Source organism: Taurulus bubalis (assembly GCF_910589615.1).
Source record: "Taurulus bubalis genome assembly, chromosome: 2".
Taxonomy (NCBI): Eukaryota; Metazoa; Chordata; class Actinopteri; order Perciformes; family Cottidae; genus Taurulus; species Taurulus bubalis.
The window spans coordinates 41,814,444-41,837,601 of NC_136590.1; the positions used below are offsets into that span (position 1 = coordinate 41,814,444).

Here is a 23,158-nt window from a genome sequence, read left to right on the forward strand (position 1 = left end):
ATGCAACTGCTCAGGAGGTTCTGATGCCAGATCTTGGCGATGACAGTTGTTTAACCATTGATTGCATCTGAAAAATACAGGGGAAAAGGCATTAATTAATGTGTGTGCATTAATACTCTGTACTCTTATATTAAATTATGACTCGACAAACAGACACAAGCTCTCAAAGGTTTGTGAAAAAGTTTGTTTAAATGTTAGAACTGTTCATTGGGATGAACATGGTGACTCTGCACTACCAAAGGCCACCCCTAAAATGTTCCCATAGTAGTAGTTTGAAATGTAATTCTATAGATCAGAGAGGTTCAGCAGGAGGTCCGTGACCCATAGGGGGTCCGCGGAGGTACTGTAAGAGGGCGTGACATTTTTGGTTGATTAGACAATTTCCCACATTTTATTAAATATTTTTTCCCACAAATTTAAATGTCTTTAAATACACATTCACATGAATCCAACATATTGTAGCAAATGGATATATGAAGGCAGAAGATGCTATCTTATGTAAATAAAAAATATACATCATTAATCATTAATGTGAGTGTATGCAGACACTATTACTGGACTATTACTATATTACTAAATCACTGTGCAAATACAAGTTCAAATAAAACATTTTAGACAGATCTACACGACTCTGACGGTTTGGATGCTTATTGCACATTCATGCTGTGGTTATGCTTCAAGCGGTCATGACAGCTACAATTACATGGATTAGGTACACCCACTTGATTGATATAAGCCTGCTTTGCTTAAATGCATTTGTAACACCACCCTGTGTCAATGTTGGCAGTGATACAACTAGATTAAAATATATATGTGTATGTGTGTATATATATATATATATATATATATATATATATATATATATATATATATATGATTATTTCAACTTTCATAAAACAATTCTTTCTTTCAACTGATTTCATTGAATATGCACAGAATAAAAAAGGTGGGTGGATTTGCCCACAAGGAAATTAGATTTACGTCTCTCAATTTAACACAATATTGGGTGGGTGGCGGGTGCAAGCTTAAAAAACGAGTACACAATGCAGAAAGGAGGAGACACAAAAAAATAAAAAACAAACCCACAGCAGGGCTGGACGTGAAACCTTTTCAGACCCCGTGATCTGTTTTTTCCTGCGGCGTGGACGTTATATTTCCTGACCACGGCCCTTCAATGTATTATTTACATTTTTATGTAACATAAAAATCCCATTGCACAATACTACCGCAATCGCAGAGTGCACAAAAACAACATCTAGTTGAGAGGCAACAGCGGGATAAAAGGGGGCGCTAGACTGCTACTTATTCATAGGGACATCACCTGTTAAAACTACGGAAATATATAAGTTTCACTTAGTATTGTTCCGTGAGCTGCACAATAAAAATGAAATGCATTTTGTGCCGTTTGGAAGCCACAATCACGCCAAATAGCGTCATCAATGTAAAGTATTGTAATCGTGCTAAGCTAACGTCAGCGCCTTCAGTAACGTTACCGCACCGCCGAGGTGGTCGGTGTGTGTGCCGATGGCAATTTAAATTACAGCACAAAAAAAGTTTTAAACTATGTTTTCTCTCCGTTTGTGAAATGACTGAGCGCGAAGATGAATAGATATCATCCAATATCACACTTTGGCGCCAGTCTCCGGGTCGGAATGAGTGCCCGGAGAGCCTCTTTCACACGGACTTTTTCGACCAAGAGTAACGTTAGTCTGCGCCATTTTCGACAGAGTTGTGTCACTGTTAGCCAACATGATGTTAAGCTAGCGCCAGTGCTAACAGTGGGTAGCTAACACATTCATTTTGCATGCTCGGGGAGCTCGTTTTTAACCCACGTCACAGTGAAATAAGCGCAGCTCTTACCGTTCTGGATCCACAGGAAAGCTGAAAAGTGGAGGAGAGTTTTCGGATCCCCCTTGCTGGTAATCACAGTTCGCTGCGGCGCAGCAGTCAGTCATTTTGGACTGCAATGTTGCTAGCTAGCGAGTTAGCTAGCTTCGCTGGCGGTTGCAAGCTGGCAAACCTACTGTGAGCAAACCTGCTGGAGAGTCTACAGAGCCATGCCTTGGGCAAGACCTGCAACCGACGCGGTTGAATTTCAACGTTAGTTTTCGCTGAAATGTCTCTTTGGTAAACTAAGAACCGACTTATTCCATGCTTTTAAAAGTTGATGTTGCGGGGTGAGCAAAAGAGTCGCCGAAAGCGTGTTATCCCATCAACCAGGAACTAAACCGTGCAGTAGAAAATGTTCACCAGCAGAGGGCGGAATGTCGCTGTTGGGCCTGGCCAAAGAGTTTAATCGTCAAGATAGTTCACACCCTACTCCATCCGAACCGAGCGAAGCCTGCAAGTGACTCTGAAATCCAGGGGCCTCGAAAGCTTTGTCAATTGGTTTTGCTAGACTTTTTAGAAATTTGGTAGTTTGCGCAACCAAAGCAAAGTATCAACAGGAACTACTCGTATGTTTATCCGACCATGAATTATTGTGTCGAAATGTCAGTGTATAATGGCCTTTAGCGAATCTCCTTTTGGGCTTTTGAAGGAACGCTTTAACTTGCATTGTGGCGCCATAGAAATGCTTTTCATGGCAACTATAGTGAGGTATGAATTGATTTTTATCATACCTGACATTGCACATGCAAAAACGTTTGATAAACATGTAAACTATATATTTGTCTGAGGTACATCAGTATCTTGAAGTGCAGCACTGCTCTTGGTTTGACTTGATACTCTCTGATATATATTTCGTCTCCCTCTTCTTCGCACTTTGTGAAGTAGATTTGTTTGCCCTTCAAAGACCATGGATACACATTATATTCTTCATTAGACTATTTAAAAATGTATGACCATGTATCCTAAATCCCACCGAGCAATCTTTTTGTCATTTCAAATTATTGTAATAGTCTGCATCAGGTTTTGCGTCAGCCGTTATTTTATTTATGTTCACGTGTCTTGGCAGAAAAGAACAATGTGTACACTGACTGACAACAGTCTACTTGTTTCTGCAAGTGTCCTTCAGGGAAGAAATGTCTTACATAAATATGCGCTGTATGAATGTTTGACCAGACGTCTTATAATGACTAGTGAAAAACAGGAACCTAACTGGAACACATAATGATATGCAGCTATCATCACAGCTGTGCTTTTTCTGCTAGAATATAAAAGGTATATAGTGAAAAAGATCTAAATCAAGCAAGAGATGAGTCATTTATGGCTTTATTATACAAAAGAAAGATTATGCATTCAAATTATATAAAGTTATTTTCTAAAGCCTTGCAGTAGTCTGAACATAAAGTGTAATTCATACAAGCATTTAGCTGCAGATGATTGGTTGTCGTGATGCCCCATTTCAATAAATGGAGAAAAACAACAACAGATAAGATAACAGCCTCCTAAAGAAAAGGCAGGGCAACAAGAAACAACTAAAAAATGTAACTGTATATGCAGTGGAAAGGAAGACCTGGCTGAAAGAGCATTGTATTGTTATTTGTCCACTGCAGAAAACAGTGTAAGTAGTCCAAATGGTTTTAGTCTTCAATCATATCAGATATCATTAACATGAAACCCTACGCTGGAAATGTGAGTCTCAGAGCAGACTCAGCTGTTTAGACCCAAGCATACACTCCATTTGCAGATTTAATACCAAACGAGCAAGATGGAAAGGGAAAGGGCACGAGTGTAACTGAGAATTGTAGACTTTAATCCTCGCACTACTTTGTCCTGATCTTCAACTCACCATGAACTCAGCACTCCCCAAAACACAAGCATAGAAATAAAAAAAAAATTCAAAGATGTTTGGTATTCATCACTCAATGAATGCCACTCTGCAAGCAATTCTTTCATTTACATTATTATCACAAAAAAAAAAAATCAAACCAGCCTATAAACTATGCTATTTAGTACGAGGGCTAGATATTCATTAACATAGCTGTGGGTAACCCGAGTGGCAGTTTAGCTACCGTAACACAACTGACTAAGACATCTCCTCCCTGTCGGGGTACGTCTTCATGTAGACCTCAACCATCGAGTCCAGGTCTAACCCAACATCATAGTTCATGTTCAAAAGAGCGAGACTTTTTGATTTGAATTTGTCAGGCGTGTTGTCCATGTACAACTGGAAGCGCTTGAATGCCACATCGCAGCCGTCTTCCAGAGCCAAGGTAGGCAGGATGCCGATCCGCCTCAGCACCACGAGCATGTTTGGGAAGAACTTCACATCGGCCAGCTGCAGCGTCTCATGCAGAGTGGATGGGAAGGTCTCGCCTTTGCCCTTTTTGCTCCATTTAACCCACCAGCAGTGCAGCTCGGTGGACAGGGTTCCTGCATTAGGAATGTCGTTTTTGAACACTTGCACACTCTCCTCCTCTGGTTTCGTAGACTTTTTCTGCTCTATGAGAGTGGGGACCAGTGACAGACATCTCAGAACCTTCATGTGGTCTTCGCAGAAGATTTCCGTCATTTCTCTGATGACGTGCTCCACCACGGGAATGGACAGGTGCTCTTTGTAGTGACTCTCCGGCCGCGTGGCTCCAGATTCTAACTGGTGCTTTCTCAGGAACGACCGAGGAACCTTAACTGGGATCTCCATTGCGGTGGCTAAGTTGATGGCCTCGTCGTTCCAGAACTCGTGATACACGTCGATGTTGTCAAACACTTCCTTCAGGGTGTGCAATACCGCGTTTAAACTGGTTGAAGCAAAGTGGGCATCCGCTGTTGGGCCTTGCACGTTCTTCCCAAAGGCGTGCGTCAGTGTCAGGGCGTTTTTCAGCACGATCAGCGCCATGACAAATTCAAAATCAGCGAGTGCTTTTGAGATCTCCAAGGCGTTGTGTGTGACTTGATCGTTCCACCTCATGTCCTCATTGTCGTGAACACTGTCCACGCAGAGTAGTAACGCCTCCAGGATTTCCACCGCCACCTCAAACGCATCATGACGTCTGGTCCACCTGCCGCCACAGATCTCCTGAAGTTCGCTGGCCTTCTCCTCTTTGTCCGGGTAGAAAATCGAAATGGCGTGCTCCAACTCTGACACCAGTAAAGGGGACTGACTGAAGAAAGACTCGATCTTCTTAAAGGTGGACAAGACCAGCTGAACCCCTGACAAAGCCATACCATTTGCCAGCGACAGGTTTAATGTACGAGTAGATATTTGTGCCAGCGCCGCCATTGGAAACCTCTCTGTCAGTTTGGCAGCAAATGTTTTCATTTTACCAAAATGTGTCCCAGTGTAGGAGTGGGCTTGGGCTCGACACTGCTCCATATCCAAGCCCCATTTTTCAGTCATTTCAGACAGCAGTGTCTCTGCTAAGGCATCTCCATCTCCTTCAAAGGACAAGAAACCCACAAACCTCTCCCGTGGGCAGTTAGACTGATCCACGTAACGGAGAAAGACGGGGAGGTACCAGTCTCCTGAGAACTTCACCAAGTCGGCGGTAATTAATGAGAAGTAGCCATTTTGTTGAACCTCCTCCATCAGCTTACTGCGGATGCATTTCTCGCTCACCTCGATTAACTGGTTCAGCAGAGCCGGGGAGCAGCACTCCTTCTTCTCGTCTTGCCTCTTCTTAAGGACTTCATCTCCACAAGTCATGCGATATTCCAACAACGCCTGAAAGTTGCTTGACCCGAGGCCATCCTGTTTGTCATCACCAGGCCCCGTCGGAGGAATGCTTTGCTCCCCCAGCAGCACGAGAACATCAAATAATGACTTGAGATACTCTTTGTACTCCTCTTCCTCTGTGAGTGTCTGGACATCTGTCTGAGCGGTGTCTGCTTGAGACTCTTTGATTTCTAAAAAAAGGAAAGAGAAACAGTTGCAAGATGGAAACCAAATCAATTATTAATCATGTGACCAATATGGGGGTTTTTCAACGTCGAGCAATAAACGTGTGCGATATGATATTTCGACTTACTTTTTCTCCCTTTGCTGTCCTTTTCATCGTCTTTGGTCTGCAATGATAAATAGTCACATACAAATTAAATGTGATTACTTAGAAACTATCAAATAATAAAAAATATTTTCCCCTATTTAAATGAATTAAGATGTATTTATTTGACCCACCGTCTCTATTCTGCGCTTTGCCTGTCCATTCTGAGGTTGGCTTGGTGCGTCAAAGATAGTTGGTATGGCGTCATCCTTCAACACTGTACTCTGAGCGTTCTGAAAACAAAGGTTACATTTACATCACTCACACGCTTTTTTTTTTTTTGTTGACGCCAAGTTTGCCAATTACATTAAATGTCCTGCAATGTCTGGGATCAAATTGTCCTCATAGTAACTTACAAACACAACTTACGCTGTCGACCAAAGATGTTTCAAAATGTTTTCCACAAAGTCTGTAGTATCTGTACAACTGGCTGGGTGACTTGTCGATGAGGTCTTGGTTCTGGCATTTTTCAACCCACTTCTTGGACCTGAAAGGAGAAGTTAAAGCTAAAACATTGAATTGACCTTTAAACATGCTTTTCAAAAATGAATGGCTGGACACTCATCTCCGGTTAGTAGGGAATGATGTGTATTTAACTGAGGATGGCATGAGCTATTATACACCACACCACCTGTTGACTGCTACACAAACAATAAGGGGCTCTTTTGTTTGATTTACAAATACATGCTGCTGAGGATGCAATGAATAAGCAATGTATGGATGGACCCAGGACAAGTGAAGCATCAAGCATCCAAGTGGAGATGAATAAAATCATACACCAGTAGTGTTCCTACTGAGAATATTATAAATTTTTTCAGGGCAGACATTTTGACTTGAGATGGCAGAAAGAGCAGACGTGAAAGTTTAAAAATGTAATTCACGATACAACGACCCAGGAACCAGCCCACCTGGATCTAATGTTATTAACGTTAATTACACCTGTACCTTTATTAATTAACGCTACACCTGTGTCTTTTCTGCTATGGGGAAGGTCTATCAAATGTTATGGAAATCGTTCAGGATATCAGGTCCTCTGCCGTTGTTGGAATTGGAGCTTAACTTCATGCAACTGTAGTATTTGTTATAGCGTGAGAAGTGTTTGTTTTAGTGTAGAATAAGTAGTATTTCTTAACACGTCTTCTGATGTGCCTCCTATGTTTAGCTAGAAGGGCGCGTGAGCCTGCTGAACGTCCGCGTGCTGAGAGGAAAATAGGGATGTCTGTACATATTGTAACATGTTTAATAAATGATGCGCAACTGGATCAAATGCATTAAATGTCGCCAAAAACCAAATGTTGACAACTCAAACTAAGTCCCCCCTCGGTTTAAAATGCATGCCGCGTCGTATGCTACGTCTGGTTACAAACAACCGCGCAGCCTGAGAGCTTCCTGTTGGCTTTAGCATCTTTAGCAATAGTTACCTTTCTGGGTCATGCGGGAACCTGAAGAGTGGCTGAGAGTCTGCTTTTCCACTCGTGCAGTTCAGCACCGCGCAGTGATTCAGCATCTTACGTGTGAGAATAAACTCGGTCTTTTTAGCGGTGAAATCCTCCTGAGGGTGCCTGACTATGTTGCTAACGCTAGTTAGCTGTCAAGCTTGAAACCTCGATTAGCAATTTCCGATTTTTGTTTTCTTCTTTCAAAGTAAAGTACGTGGTAACTACATATATAACTTCCTAATATAAAAACCCACTTTCTTTCTTTTTTTTGCAAATTATTCTAATGTATGACATTTAATTTGTCAAAACCTCCTAAATAATCTGTATTCCAATTAGGCTATGTTAGGTTGTGAAGTCATGTGGCAAAAACATAAACGTTATAGTTTTACTTTGAAGGCGCATTCGCTTCCTTGTTCAAACTAGTGTTTGAGGCTTGGCGTATTTATCAAATGGCGCGCTGTGCTTCTTTCCCACAATCCTCAGCAGTCTTTTCAAAACCCGAAGGTTGAAATAATGCAACGTTTCGGAACCGTCTCCACTATGGCACATTACCAAATCCCCTTTTGTGAAGTGAAGTTTGAGTCATAGGGTTATCCTAAAATAAAGCCAAAGTGTGCAGTGATGTGTGTCCAAGTTTGATTTTAATTAGTTATTTGATGCGATAAAAAAGATGACAAAGAGATTTATTTTTTTGCCCCCTTTTAGCCACAAGAAATATCAACATAAAATGTAAACCCGTATGATATTTAGTTGATAATTTAAGGCACTAAATGTACATATATGCTGTGAGATGGCCGGTGATGCTGGTGCACAAGCAAGTCCTTGGGTTGCTATGGACCGTGCACTCCTCTCTTTCAGCCCTTTCTCTCTGTCTAGACAGGAGGATGTCAGCATCCCTATCATCCATCCTCATCTGTATTTAATGGTAAACGGATTAATCAGTAAACTGATAATACAAATGATTATTTTAACATCCGACTGACTGATCAGATAACATAAAACTTCCTGGGCTTTAAAATCTATTCAGAGATCTTTGAATTTTTTGATCATCAGTTTTACGAATCATGCTGCCTCGTCTGTGGTGGGGTGGCACCAGAATAAGAGCTTTTACTGTAAAGTAAGAGTCATCAGAGGTAAAAGTCAGTAGAGGTCTGACGCTGTGCTCCGGTGGAGTGTCTTTGTCTGCAGGACACTTCTTCATGGGGGTCATGGCAGCCCTCCCTCTGGAATGTAAACGATGGCTGTTAACCTTCATGTAGCTGTACACACATACATTATTCAGATGCTGAGAAATACACAAGTTAAAGATGTTATTCTAATAGGTGTGTCCAATCAGATAATAATATATACTTTGACAACTATCAGTCAGTTGTGAAAGAAAGAAAACAATCTATTTAAATTCCCATTTCCATGCTGGATGATAATCCAACGTTAAATTTGTTGTTGCAGAGCCAGTGTATTGTTTACTAGTTTAATATGTAATTTATTAACATGCATCATTCTCTAGCAAGCAACTGGAGTCCATAAAAGAAAAGGACTCATCCTCCCATTAATGTGATCCCCGAGGCAGTCACATCATGGATACCACTGAGCCCTTACACAATTCCTCAGCAGGTCACGATGAAATGAACGCTGATTTAGTTAAAGATGTAACTCTAATCCTTCCTGTGACTCATGTTTGATGGCATGTATCCATTCTCATTACGATATCAGAATCAGAAACTGTTTATTTGCCAGGAATGTTTACACAAACGAGGAATTTTTCTAGGTGGAAGGTGCATACATTAGACATGAGACGTTAGACGAGACAAACAACAAATTAAGTATAAGATAAATGTATAAGTATAAGATATGGCTTTCATAAACATCTTTCAACTTCCTCCACACAGACCCTGCACGAGAGTGCAGTCTGAGACCATGTAGGATTTGTCATATTGTATTTAAATTAAGAAAACATGTACAATTCTCTCAATAAAGATTTAAATTAGATCTACACCTGCTCTTTTGACAGATCCATCAATAAATAATCTGGAGTACAGTGAAGCACTTTGTTAAGAATATTTACCAACATTTTGCTTTTCTAATACAGACAGAGCACCTTTTAATTCACCTCTGAACCCCAGTGGCTGCTGTCTGCATACAACACTCTATAGCCAATAATTGGACATAAGCCAGATGTATGGTGAAACATCAGATGTGTGTGTGCTCCTAACTTTGAGGACACATTGCAGACCAAAGACCAGTTCATTGGGGACAGAAGCTGATATTTAGGTCATTGGTAAAGGGTCAGGTTAGGCTAAGTCTAAAGTGTGTGTGTAATGTCAAAAAATGACACTCCTCAATTCTCCAACATTTAAAGTGAAGCAGCATTCGGTCGTCTTTGAAAACAAACAATATATCTTGCACAGGTTTAAAAATATTTGTTATACAGTCATAAACTAATGGGATTCATGTTGATGGGGATGAGACAGTGACAATCCTTTAGTTTCATTTTATATGTATTCACTTCTAACATGTAACAGGTAAAAAAAAGAAAAAAGAATATGAAATAAAATTAACACTAAATATAGCAAACTGTCAATGAACAAAGAAGCAACAGTAAAAAAAACTAGGCCTGTCATAGATTATTAAACTGTTAGAAAGCTAAATATAACCAAACAGTTGAATCTACATTATTGCACAAATTAAATATTGATAGAAACAGTTTAATTGATATTGCACATCAGTGAATGATCAGTTTCTACAGTGTTGATTGTTGAGTGTGACAGCAGCAGGCAGGAAGCAGCTGCACTACAAATCAATGTTTCTAGAGAAGAGAAACATGTATAGCAGACGTTGCCATTATTGTGTCTGATGTAGAGAAACGCCTATCATGTCCTACAGCGCCCTCTGGTGGGCCGCCTGGGTACAGACGCTGATGTCCAATCTCCAGCGCACAAATTAATCAAAACATGGGAACGAATTAATTAAACTGAGGCCACGAATTATATCTCAGGCGCACAAATGAGCAGAATGTGGCCTCAATATAGACATTATTTTTGTTTTCTCTCCATGCCCACTTTGTTTGTTTGTTTAGCCATCGAGTCTCTGATTAGCCTCATATTATGAAATAGGGGGTTTTCGGCAGTTAGTATCATTACATTGCATTATTGTCTCCTACCGGATTGCTTCGTCCACTGTTGCTTGTTACAGCCTTATAAACAGTCCAGTTGCTCTAAAAAATAATATTTATTTTCTCCTCTCCTCCCAGTCTTCACTGTCAATCATATATGTAATCCTCGTCCTATTGTCTCATCATGTAAATGCCTGGTTACTGAACTGCAAACACTTGTTTGGCTGGTTGTAGTTATTATCACAAAGATATCTGCCATGACCACCGGCATGTAATAATGTGTATTTCCACGTAATGACAATTAGACCCAGGTCCAGTTAAAAGCAGCTGCTGTGGACAACAAACTGAGGCCGCTACAGCTTTAACAGGGTGCAGGCGCGCTCCCGCGAACGGCAATCACTTTTGGGCGCGAGCGTCGAGCCAGTATCCGTGGAATCCTATTTGGGTTCAAACTTTCAAACGGAGGGGGAGGAGCCTGAAAGACTGCAGCTTCTCCCGTTCTCGTTCTGAGTTCAAGACACGCTATTGGCCAACTCTCTTATCTCGCGAGACTTGTGTGACCAATTGTAGCGCAGCAACCCCAAGTTAAATCTCATGCTTAGCGAGAGACGTATTTGGCTCTTGTTGTGCTGCTGTGGATGGACTGTCTCCTCGGACTCTAACTGACAACAGAGCTGACCGCAAGGTACGTTATCGGTTCTAACTTTACTGACATATAGGTTTAGATACAGCGAGTGTACGAGACTCCTCATGTCGGAATATAATATTTTACTTTGTTTCCCTTTCAGCAGTCTCCATTGATCTAACTGGTCGAGTCTTCACGATGGACAACGTCGTAGTTTCTAGACGAAACAACACCGATAAGAAAGTAAGCTCGTTACGTCAATGAATATCGTATAAAATATTACTACGTACAGTTTTTTTTAACCTATATTTTATTATTAATAGGGAAACAAAGAGAATGCTAAGCCTGCATATGAAAGCAAGTCCTTCATCAGAAGAGACAACAACTCCCTCCTACTGACAAAAGATACCCTGGCAAGAAACGGTCCTCCTAAAGCCAAGCTAGACTCACGGTCAACATCTGCCGAGGCTCTGAAAAAGGTAAAGGCTGTGCAGAAAGTAGCTGCTGCCGCTTCTGACGTCAAACCACGTCAAACACACAGCCGGGCCTTCCTCACCGAGCAGACTGTGAAACACAGAAAAATAGTTGCAGAGGCTCCAAAGCTCCCAGCCGCTCTGCCGTCATCAAAATCCGCTCCCGGCATGTACAAAGGAAAGATTGTCCAGTCAAAGATTGGAACTATGTGGAAGTCAACCGCCACCATGGGCGGGGCAGACCTCAAACCATCAGCACCCAAAACAGGGGGTCAAAGGGTCGGAAATGTGACGAAGAGCAGGTCCAAATCTGTTGCTGACCTTCCTGGACTCGGTGCACACAAACCTGTGCGGACCAGGCCCAAGTCAGTGATGGATGGACCCGCTCAGGTGACCAAGCCTGCTGGCGTCAGCCGTCCTGCTGGGTTCCACTCTGCTCGCCCTCCTGCCAGGACCGTCCCATCAACGCTAGCCAGTGCCAGCTCCAGAAACGCCAGAGTGGCCCCCACCAAGGGAAGTGTGACTCAGAGCTCAAAGCCAAGGAGTCTAGTGACAAACAAGCAGGTCAACAAACCTGCTGTCTCAAGTGCACTCAGTCAGTACAGATTCACCATGGTGACTGCCGAGGAGAGAAGGTAACACACACACACACGCACACGCACACACACGTTGTCCCCGTGCCACTGTGCATCAGAAATGCTCAAAGCGGTTGCGTGTTCCCTCCTGCAGGGCGAAACTGGCCGAGTGGCTGGCCTCCAAGGGCAAGACCTCCAAGAGACCCGCCACGACGACGACCACCACGGAAACCGCTAAAGCCAGAGTCTCTGCGGCGCTCAATCCACAGCCGGCAGCACAGTGCGACCCCCGACCCAGACTGGAAACCCGTGAGCCAGACTCCAAGGGAGCCGTGTTCAACACTCGCAGCCGAACTCCGACGGTCATGAACACCACCCTGGACCTGCTCGACACTTCTGAAGATGACCCGCAGGGCAGCGTGGATGATGTAAGGAGACGCGCCGTGTTTCTGTCTCCATTTGATCTGGATTTAAATATATTATTGTTGCGTCACGTTCTTTTCTCCGCTTCATTCTGACAGATTGTTGTAAACCTGTGTGACGCTTTGGAAGCCATGGCGACGCCCTCTAGATCGGATGGTAAGTCCACTAGTTCACTATGATTTGTGTTGCCGTTAAAGGTGGCATGAGGTTAATTTATCCACTGCATGATTTAAAATGTACACCTGCTTCTGTCCATTAGAGCTCTCACAGGTGACTGATGTGCTCGGTGATGTCAAAATGGAGGACGGCAAACCACAGTATGAATGTGAAGAAGGGGAGCTGAAGGAGATGTCTGAGGATGTTAAACAAGTGAAGGATGAAGCAGAAGAAAGTGAGGATGAGGAAGGACAAAGTGACGTTGAGTGTGTGAAGGAGACCATGCCACAGATGGAGGCTGCTTCAGTGATAAAGTACAGTGTGAAGACCACGCCGTATCTGCAAAGGTGAGTCCATCCACTTTTCCTCTGCAATCAGCTGTTTATTCCAACAACGGCAACAAAGTTATCTTCTCTTCACGTCTGACATGAGTATTTTTTTTCCTTCAAACATCCTTTGCTTAGGGTCAAGAAGACGATTGACGAAGAGGCCAGCACAAGTAGGTCCAGGAGGAAGAGCAACATCAAAGACCTGAAGTTCCTCACACCGGTTCGCCGTTCCTGCCGCATCGAGCGGAAAGTCTCCCGCCTGCCGCCGATGCTGGTGGATCCGGATCCCTGCGTGTCGTCGCTGGCCGAGCTGATGAAGCTGGATGACGATCACAACGCCTACATCTACAGAAAAAACCATGCATTTCCAGACGACCTGCCAGACCAGAATGCGAGGGACTCTGTCAATGTGTAACGTGCGATAGAAGAAAAAATACTAATGTATGGGACTGGAGCTAATGGACACTTTATGCTGATGGTTTTAAATGGTTCTTTTATTAATCAAAATAGTTTTTATCATATTGGGAGGGGAACTTTATTCCCCTTGTTATTGTCTTCTGAATGTATGACACTATCATTCATTTTAATATAAGTTGCCATGTATTTCTAAATGCACTGTAATAAAAGAATATTGTCTTATCATAAATGGTTTCTTTGTTTGAATAATTCTAGAAATCTTGTATCAAAGTCTTAAATGCAGCTTCATCCTACATACTGTATAGATCAATACCCCAAAAGAAAGGTCCTGCAGTAAAATAGTTTAATTCTGCATGGAAGTATTAATTTGCTTTCACTGCCAATGCTGTTGGTTTACCTGTATGCTCTGGTGAGAAATTAGCAAACACGATGTAATGTTAAAAGACTTCCAGAACAAGCACAGCGTTGGCTGAAAAGTATCAAGCTGCAGATGAGTGATTTCTCAATCGCTGCAGCAGTGAGAAAGTGGCTAAGGCCTTAGACTGGAGGACAGGGATCGAACCCGCTACCTTCTGGTGACAGGATGACCATGAGCCACAAATACAGGGAGGACTGAAGGCCTGCGTAGTTGTGTTTTAATTGACTTCAATGTAGTCCTATGCATGCCAGTGTATTTCTCTCATAACAGCTTGATATACATTCGTTATAACAGGTAAAATAGTAATACAATGTCAATAATTGTCTCTTTTTCTGTAATTTCATAAATACAACAACCTATATATAAAAAAAAGAGGTTGCCCAGCAACTTCTGTAGTCCCATCCAGATTCATAAACTGCTCCGACTACTTTAACTTCATGCGAGTTCTCTAATTAAATCTGTTCTGTGCAGAGGTGTGAGAGAAAAAAGAAAAGACAACTATTTGATCATGTTTAATCCCACTTTAATAGACCACATTGTAAAAACCCAAAGCACTCTTACGGAACCGCTTCACGGCGAATTACACTTCCTGACATCAGACTGGACGTTTCAACATCAGCTCCTTCTGATCTCAGATGAGACGTTTCATTATAACAAAATAAAAAAAGAAAACAATCTCTTTGATGCAATTTTCTTCCCCCAAAACAAAAGGTATAAAAAGTACTCTCTTGCCACTCATCTGCAGACCACAGGGGAAGGTGTTCAGTGCTGTGCGCTAAAAGGCCGTTTCCACCGACGGTTTATGTCCTTGAAAGACCCCGATTGTCCAGATCTTTGACCTAAAATATAGAACAAGAAAAAGCATAAGCCATCCTCAAAAGACTGTTCTATATAATAATAATAAAAAGTCCAAGAAAAGTAGCAAATTCCCACTTGTTACATGATATAAATTAATACTCCAAATAGTTGTTGATTAGCTTTCTGACATTGATTAATTGACTAATTGTTACAGCTCTAATTCCAGGTTTAAAATTGTAAAGAAATGTTGTAATTTACACTTATATTTTCCCCATAATCTGTGATTTCCTACATTGCCCCAAATAAAACGGTTTTAGAACATCCAAGCTGGGCCAGCAAACCCATTTGGGGTTCCAACGTCCTAATTTCGTTTCTTTTTTTTTTTTTAAATGCTTATTGCTCATGAGTTATACCCCAAATGTTTTCTACTAAAATATGACTATTTTCTATTAGATTCCTAATGACGAGAGGGGGAAAGAGTCGGCCATCTTTACCTTGTATATCCTAACCAGCCAGTGCTCTGTTGTGTAGGCCTCCTCCAACACATCCAGTTCGAAGTCTTTGTTGCCGATCTCAGCGTTCCTCACGCGGTCATAACCAGGTGGTCGCTCTGCGGAGAAGATCAGCGAGATCATCAGAATCACAGGACAAGAGACTAAGTCTTCTCCGCTGGGTGTTTTGTCCACAGTATTGCTCCACGAGTCGCTGAGGAGTTACTCACTGGCCTCTGTGTAGACCTGGCCGAAGCGGTAGTAGCACATCTTGTACATGAGGCAGTTGAGCAGGACGGGCGAGCCCTCGCGGTCCACCCGGAACTCTCCGGTGGGGGTGTAGTAGTCGTGCTCCTTGATGTGTTTGCCTGTGTCCGTGCTCCCCCCGATACGGACCATCCATAGGAACTTGTTGATGTCTGAGGCGGGAGGATGAATGGATGAATATTAGGCCCTATTCTTTTGTCCCGCCTTTTCTGCGACATTCAGACTCATTTGACGATTTGGGGAACGATCAAAGTCGTTTATACTTTGCATAAAGTATAAACTAAGATATTCTCTTGTCTGGCAAATCCCTGAGAAACAAAACAAACTAAACTAAAAACCATCTGTTTGGCAGCTTATTGCACAGTGAACTACCAAGCAGTGGAAATATATTTATATATCTTTTATATTTATATATTTATTTTTATATAAGGGGACATCAAATCACATCGAAAACAAAAAGAAGCACAACTTAAGTGTGGACATTTAGACCTGGTTATTGAAATATATGCAATTACACCCGAGGGGTCTGGTAACATTCATAGCACAGCTTAAGCATTGCAAACAGACTATTAAACCCAAGCCTATTACATCTCCGTCACACTTCTATCTGTAGTGACAATGTGTGTGTGTGTGTGTGTGTGTGTGTGTGTGTGTGTAGGCGTGTTTATGTCGACAGTGTTGCAAGGACTGTACCGACTCTGAGCTACTGATAATGGGTACGTACCATCCGAGGAATAACCCGTCAGTCCGCCGAAGATGACCAGGACATAACTGACATCCAGCTCCCTCATGATCTCATACGCCCTCTCCTCGGTGGACGCCATGGCCTACAGAACAAACAGCAGCCCAGTCAGCTCAGCAGCACCAGAGAAAACAGGATCCCTCCCTGAAGGTCTCTCAGCTCACCTGTCCAACTCTGGAGATGTGCGTGTTGTTCCACGTGTTGTTGTCCACTAGAATGGTTCGATTTGCCATGGCGGTTATCTGGTAGCCATAATCCCACCAGGACATGACTTTGGCGTCCTGGAAACACAAAGTTACACTTAAAATCATTGAGTGGAGGCCCTTAAATTGAATTCAAAACTCAGGTTAAGAACTCAATATCGATTTACTTCATGTTCATTTCTTTAGGTATGACTGACCTCTGGCGTGTTGTGGCGGAGCCAGTAGTAGGCCTCTCTGAAGTCATCAAAGATGATGCGGCTGCCGTCGCCTCCGCGGGCCGACAGGACAATTGAGGGGGAGGAGTAGGCTTCGCTGGTCACCCAGGTAGAGTGGAAGGTGTATGTAATGAGGAAGAAGGCCATGACCAGAATCATCCCACTGGCAACCTGGTGGAATATGCAGGATGCCATCAGGCTCAACCTTTCTGTACGTGGGACCAGCGACAGGCTTTTATTCCTGACTACTGAAACCAAAGATGGTGGCTGGTATGCTTCTCTTAAGAGTTCATTTCATCAGTAAGAGAGAACACAGCTGACCAAGAGACTTTTAACTTCGATAAAAGCACCAATACCACAACATAAGAAAAAACACTGCAGTACAAGTAGAAGTCCTGACTTATAATTCCTTCAATATGACATCATAGGATTGTTAGCAGGATCTTAAAGCTGTAGCTGGTTGAGGTGGAGATACTTTAAACTTCTTTATATACAGTTAGGTAGCTTTGTCCTGTGGAACCCGACCTAAGACGTCCCGTCCAGAAGGGCCACCAGAGAAGACCGAGTGGTTGTTGCATAATTAATGAGGTAGAACATGTTCACGTACTTGTCTGCACCTTTTTGTAATCACTTAACCACACAATTAATGGGATAATAAAAAATGAAGGATGGGGAGCTTGGCTTTTATCTTTTGTATTATATGCTGTAATCTAATCGGAAAAGCAGCCAGTAACTCTAGCGGTCACATACATGTAGCACAGCAGAAGTATAAAGTAGCATACAATGGACATAATGGAGTCAAGTGCAAATACCTCAAACTGTATTTGACAAAAAAGCTCAAATATATTTATGGTCTCTGCAACCCTACTTTAAATATAAAAACTGAGACATGCATCTTTGTACAAGACTGTATAACATCTATTATTTTGTTAAGTATCAACTAACTCCTGACTTGCTTTAAAGTGTTGTTTGGTTATTTTGGAATATATCTGTAACTTCCCATTTGGAGTTTATTTTGCTGTTGTGTATAAATAGTGACATCTCAATCCTGTGATTATCATCCTGCAGGATCACAATTAGGTAAAACCAGTTTGAGTCTAATGAGGTGTCACGACATCCCCCTCCAGCAGGTCCCTCAGGCCTCCTACCTCATTCTTGATGGGGTATGTGGCGTCCTGCTGCTTCTTGCTCTTCTTGTCTGGCCGGCTGACATCCAAATTCTTCATGTACGTGGTTAGCACCTGGGACACGCCGATCCCCGACAGGATGCACATGACGGGAGCCAGAACCAACATCAGACGCACCTGAGGAGGCAAACAGCAATACCTTTAATGAACCCAAATCACATTCCTAAAACACATTTTTCCATTTACTGTGTTAAATGTAGTTTTGGTTTATGACGCGAGTGCGCCACCTTCTGGTGCCACTGGGGAAATGTCACGACTCACAAAAGCAAACAAAAGGACTGCTCTCTGGGGAGAATTGTAGAGGACATACCATGACAGCCGAGAAGTACATGCTGGTGACTCCATACATGATGATGAAGATCCTGGCGTCCGACAGGTTGTTGAAACAGTAATACAGACCAACTGTGAGGGAAGGGAAGGTAACAAAGAGTCAAAACCCAACAGCAACCCGCCAAGCTGGGTGCTCCACTCATTAAACCCCCTCGTTACTCTGTGTGTTTCTGCAGAGTGTGCACTTGCCTGGGAACATGAAGACCAGCAGCTGGAGGTCAAAGTAGTACGAGGACCAGGTTGTGGGCTGATGCTCAGAGACGGAGGCGATGATGGGAATGTTGTTCTTGGCATAGGAGGGATCCAGCAGAGAATAGAACCGACCCGTCCACGGAGAGATCTTACCTGGGGGAGACGTGGTGCGAAGCAGAAAGAACTGATGATCCGTTTCTCACAAGAGGAAAGGAGACATGTTTTGCTACCGTATCGACTGGTGCACCTCGTCAACCCGCTTACCGGTCAGCATGAGAACAGTGCCCACAGACAGCAGCAAGAAGCCCACCAGGGAGATGACGCTCTTGAACAGAACCTCAAACTGCTGGGCATTGAGTTTGCTGCGCAGGTAATCCACGAAGGCGTGAATCTGGCACAAGCCGAACACACCGAAGGCCGCCATGTGCTCCGAAGACTGCACCGGCTGGTTCACGAGAGGAGAGGAGAGATGGGGGGGATTTAGAACTTCCTCAATGCACATGTATGCAGAAATGATAAAGGCCCGGCTGTATTAGAAAATGTAGTCACACACACACACTAAATGCATAACCGCATTCATTAAAAAACGTTTAAAAGAAAACAATATTCAAGATCGTGAATGTATTAATGCCTGCCGCTATTAATATTCTCTTCTTTTATTGTTTCTGCATGCTTTGTAAGGGGGCAAATTTCATTATTTAAACCCATGCTTTAAATAATGCATAACTTTGTCATTTGAGTCTTATATTCTGTTTTAGGGTGACTTTTAATTCAGCGGTCCACAAACACCAGTCCGGGGGTCCCTCGGTACCGGGCTGCACAGAAAGAATGAATGGAAAAAAAGAGGTCGGAAAGATGTTTCATTTTGAAAAATGAGCGGACACAGCCGTCTGTGCGTCTACACCTCTTGACACATGTGAAGAGGTTACGTGATACGTCATAGTTAAAATCGCCCACACCGTGAAGGCTGGTCCGTGAAAATAAAACGGTTGATGACCCCTGCTTTAATTTATACTGTTAGTCCGTATTTTTTATTTCATTGACAATATGTATTAAATAACTAGAGAATTGATGCCCTTTCTTAATCCCTGGTCATAATTAATTGCCTCGGCCTATAATGATCGGCTACGCCCACCAATGTCTCGTGCCATGAAGGCAATTTTGCGTACATGCTTGTTTTGTGCACAAAGTTAAAACATTTATATGCACGCATTAGTGAATAAGGCCCAATGACATCTCTACTGCCGAGGCATGGCTGAGTATCAGAGTAGCTTGTGTAACATACCTGGAAACCAACGAAAGAGATCTGCATGGAGAGGATGGTGCCCAGGCAGTAGACTGTGCAGTAAGCCACGTAGATTCGGTGAGAGAATCGGCCCGTGAGCATCAGAACCAAGACGTGGAGGGGGATCAGATTGATAAGGAACACATAGCCCCCCCAGGAGGAGACCTGGATACACACAAACACCTTATTAGAACCCCTGTAAACTTTGAATTAGTTAAATAAAACATGTGCACCTTTAGCTTTCCTCACCATGTAGAAGTAGGCCAGTGCGCACACGGACGACCAGTAGACCGACCCCGTTTTGACCGCCTTGATCCACATGTAATAGGTCAACAGCATGCAGAAGATGGCAATACCTGAGTAGGGTAGCACAGAGGGAGTTCATTAAGAATCTTTCTGTTAGGTTTTATTGACATAATGCGTTACGGCCATCACGTGCATACCTTCATTATCATAGGAGCCAGCGACAGAACGGGAGATATAACCAGGCACCACTGCAATCATGGCGGCCGCCAGCAGTCCAGCCCCGGCATCCTACAGAGACAACAGGGTGTGCATCCATACATCAATAAAAACAGTGACCTGGCTTTCTATTTTTGTCTAGGCAGTAAACCGTGAAATCACTTGCACAATGTCTTCTGCAGCTTTGAAAGGGACATTCTAATGTCTGAAAAAATAACCCTGATGAATAAATTGAGATTAAGAAACCAAATATTTAAACAAGCCATGGGAACATGTGGTGGTAAGGAGTTCAAAAGATGGCGGCATTGACTAGGCAAGGAGAGCCTAACCAGGACACTATTGTGTTGCATTATGGAAATTGTAGGATCCAGTGTTTTTTTTTAATAGTTAAGCCATAAATAATAATAAAAACTACTGACGTTATCTCTGCTGCTTTGATTTTGACCACTTTTCTTTATATTTAAATAATCTTATGATTTTCTTGATTTAATACAAGTTTAAAAAGGTAAATCTCTGGAGTTCCCCTTTAAAGAAACATAGCTTTGCATTTTATTAAGAATGTGTAACCATAATAAAATGTATTGTGGTGTATCTTGTCATGCGTTTTCTACCTTCAGCTCCTTGGTGAAGTGGTAGGTGACCACGGTGGTGAAGGAGGAGAACAAGGGAGCCAGGAAGACACAGACATTACGGATGTCAATGGTGATGTGGAAAAAATGTAGGGTGTGGTACAGGACGGCAGAGGTGATCATCAGCCCTGGAGAGAGAGAGAAGAGACGAGGTGTCTCAGCTTTGTGTTCGTGCCAATAAAAGCAGACATGAATCTCTCTTCTGACATTTAAACAGCAATGTACAAGTGCTCTACTTTTGGCATAAAAAAAAACTAGTATAAAGTTAATGCGCTTTCATTCATTATCCTCATTGTACTGTGCCGTCTTATTTACATCTTTTTCGACTACACCTTGAATATGGAAAGTAGCACCGTAGTAGCACTTAAGTGGCACTTACTGATAGTACTCATGGTTGAATGCACTTATTGTAAGTCACTTTGGATAAAAGCATCAGCTAAATGAAATGTAATGTATTTATTTCCAATTCCTACCTGGATAAATGGTGCCACCAATGATCCTCCCCAGAGGGTACCATGCCCTGTCGTCAAACCAGTTGTGAAACTTATAAAATCCTTCTTCTGTAAGGAAGCGGGTGGTACGGTAGTTAAAGTACCTGGAGGTGAGATGACGTGTAGGTGAGACATTTGTAAAAACTAGTAACAATCCTTGAAAAAAAAAACACACACACACACACACACACACAACAGAAGTAGAACTTACGGATCAAACTCATGGATGACACTTTCAAACCTCAAGACGGAAAAGAGTCTGGTGGAGAATGCTGAAGGGACAGAAAAGCACATGGGTCAATGGGATTGTGGTCAGTATTGGTGAGACCACGCTCATGTGTGTGTGGAGAGTAGAGGACTCACAGAGGATCGCTGCCATAGACAGGATGAGCAGCTTCAGCAGCGTGTCCTGTTTCTCATAGGACAAACGGAGGAAGCCCAGCTTGGACATTTTGGCGAGGTTAGGGACAGCTCACCGTACTACCTGAAGGGAGGAAGACTAGCACTGTCAGACCAGCAGGTACGCATAGGACAGGATGCAAGTAAATAAAAAAAAAAAACACATTTTAAATGACAGGTTTCAAGTAAGCCATGTAACTGTAACTCGTAAAATCAAAGTCTTCCCAACTGCACTGAGTCAACTTCATCTGCAGCCCAACCAGATAAGGCCACGCACTCCGATGGGCGTCAGGAACCAGGAAGCAGCCGAACTGGACAACTTGCAGGGATTTCTGCCTGTCTTCTTCGGACATTGTAAGCTTTTGCAAAAGCTAAAGCACAAACTATCAAGCTCAACAGAGCTGCAATTAATGCGAACTTTAAGAGCTAGCTTCGTTTTTTCCCCTGTGGTTTCTAACTGGCAACGGTTCCAACATCACAGAGCAACGAAATGAACAGCAGGTCATATTTGTTCACTGCGTTACCTATCAGCATGCATCCTGAGCACATTTACAATGAATGGACGTCTTGTTTTATCTTATAGTCGCTCAGCATCAGGCCGGCTAATGTTGACGCCGCTTCCATCCTGTTTAAAGTGAGCAGCTAGCGAGGCTAACCTTCTAGCTGCCGAATAACGAGCAGCCCAGCCACGCGCTTCTTCTCTAGCTTATTTTAATGGTTTCGGCGCCACCTTCACATATGGCAGCAGGACAAGAGCCTAAAATAAAAACTGGTGCACCTAAATGAGTTTACGGATTTAATGTTCAAGCAAGACTCACCCGCTCCGCTCCTGTTACTCATACACTATTCACACACAACCTTCGCTAGGCACTAGCCCTGCCCCCACAACGCTGTACGGCGCGTTTATTGGTTGAGCGTCACTCAACGGTTATGACGCCGCAATTTGATTGGTCCTTCGGCTGTCAGTCACATTGGGTTTCCTACCTTGCCGCTGTCCTAGTGACGTGTCCTTAGTGAGTGAGCAACGTGTCACCCCCTACTGGTGAGAGACTCAAGATATTGGTAATGACATAAATCAGTGGTGCAACCTAAGATAACACATTAAAAAAGTGAATATAAATAGTTAACTATACCATAAACAATTTATTTAACAGTTTAAAACCATAATTTACAATGTGGAAGCTGTCACAATAAATGTGTTTCTCGATGATGCAGATTTACTGCAAACTCACAATATCTGCTTATTTTAACCCAGCTCCATTATTATACTGATTGTCACACATAATACATTTAAGTACTTTTATATACTTAAAAAAAAATCCGTCTGTATATTTAATATTGCTACTGTATTCTTCTTTAGTGTTTATTTATATTACTTGATTTTTTTTTAGCTACTATGTGTCTCTTGTGTGCACTGCTGCTGTAGTTCTGCAAGTTCTCCACTGTGGGACTAACAATGGATTCTCTTATCTTACATTTATTTGAAATTAGTGGAAAACATCCACTTTCCTCTGCAGTAGAAACTTTACCGTATTTCCATGTTTCGTGTTTTAATAGCTTCTTAGTGTGACCACTA

The 23,158-nt window shown here is 42.6% G+C and overlaps 3 protein-coding genes across 3 annotated transcripts; 1 reads left to right on the top strand and 2 right to left on the bottom strand.

Moving 5' to 3' along the window:
* Positions 1-3,970: 3,970 nt before the first annotated feature.
* Positions 3,971-7,431, bottom strand: LOC306753769 (52 kDa repressor of the inhibitor of the protein kinase-like; the record flags this gene model as incomplete). Its single annotated transcript, XM_079237687.1, has 5 exons — positions 3,971-5,787; positions 5,910-5,946; positions 6,059-6,157; positions 6,294-6,411; positions 7,346-7,431. The coding sequence occupies 5 exons, from the start codon at positions 7,429-7,431 to the stop codon at positions 3,971-3,973; spliced, it is 2,157 nt and encodes a 718-aa protein (XP_079093813.1).
* A 3,867-nt stretch (positions 7,432-11,298) lies between these two features.
* On the top strand, positions 11,299-13,692 carry LOC306754015 (cytoskeleton-associated protein 2; the record flags this gene model as incomplete). The annotated part of the gene is made up of 6 exons (XM_079237927.1): positions 11,299-11,343; positions 11,424-12,208; positions 12,303-12,576; positions 12,670-12,727; positions 12,831-13,074; positions 13,192-13,692. 6 exons carry the CDS (start codon positions 11,299-11,301, stop codon positions 13,469-13,471), a joined length of 1,686 nt encoding a protein of 561 aa, XP_079094053.1. The 3' UTR covers positions 13,472-13,692.
* A 711-nt stretch (positions 13,693-14,403) lies between these two features.
* stt3a (STT3 oligosaccharyltransferase complex catalytic subunit A) lies at positions 14,404-22,433 on the bottom strand. The gene is made up of 18 exons (XM_079214272.1): positions 22,401-22,433; positions 21,547-21,667; positions 21,395-21,455; positions 21,166-21,287; positions 20,675-20,820; positions 20,045-20,135; positions 19,851-19,957; positions 19,602-19,766; positions 18,581-18,761; positions 18,314-18,469; positions 18,105-18,196; positions 17,756-17,911; positions 16,590-16,778; positions 16,354-16,470; positions 16,172-16,274; positions 15,411-15,599; positions 15,184-15,299; positions 14,404-14,730 (listed from the first exon to the last, which is right to left on the bottom strand). The coding sequence occupies exons 2-18, from the start codon at positions 21,632-21,634 to the stop codon at positions 14,692-14,694; spliced, it is 2,118 nt and encodes a 705-aa protein (XP_079070398.1). The 5' UTR covers positions 21,635-21,667; positions 22,401-22,433; the 3' UTR covers positions 14,404-14,691.
* Positions 22,434-23,158: the final 725 nt, after the last annotated feature.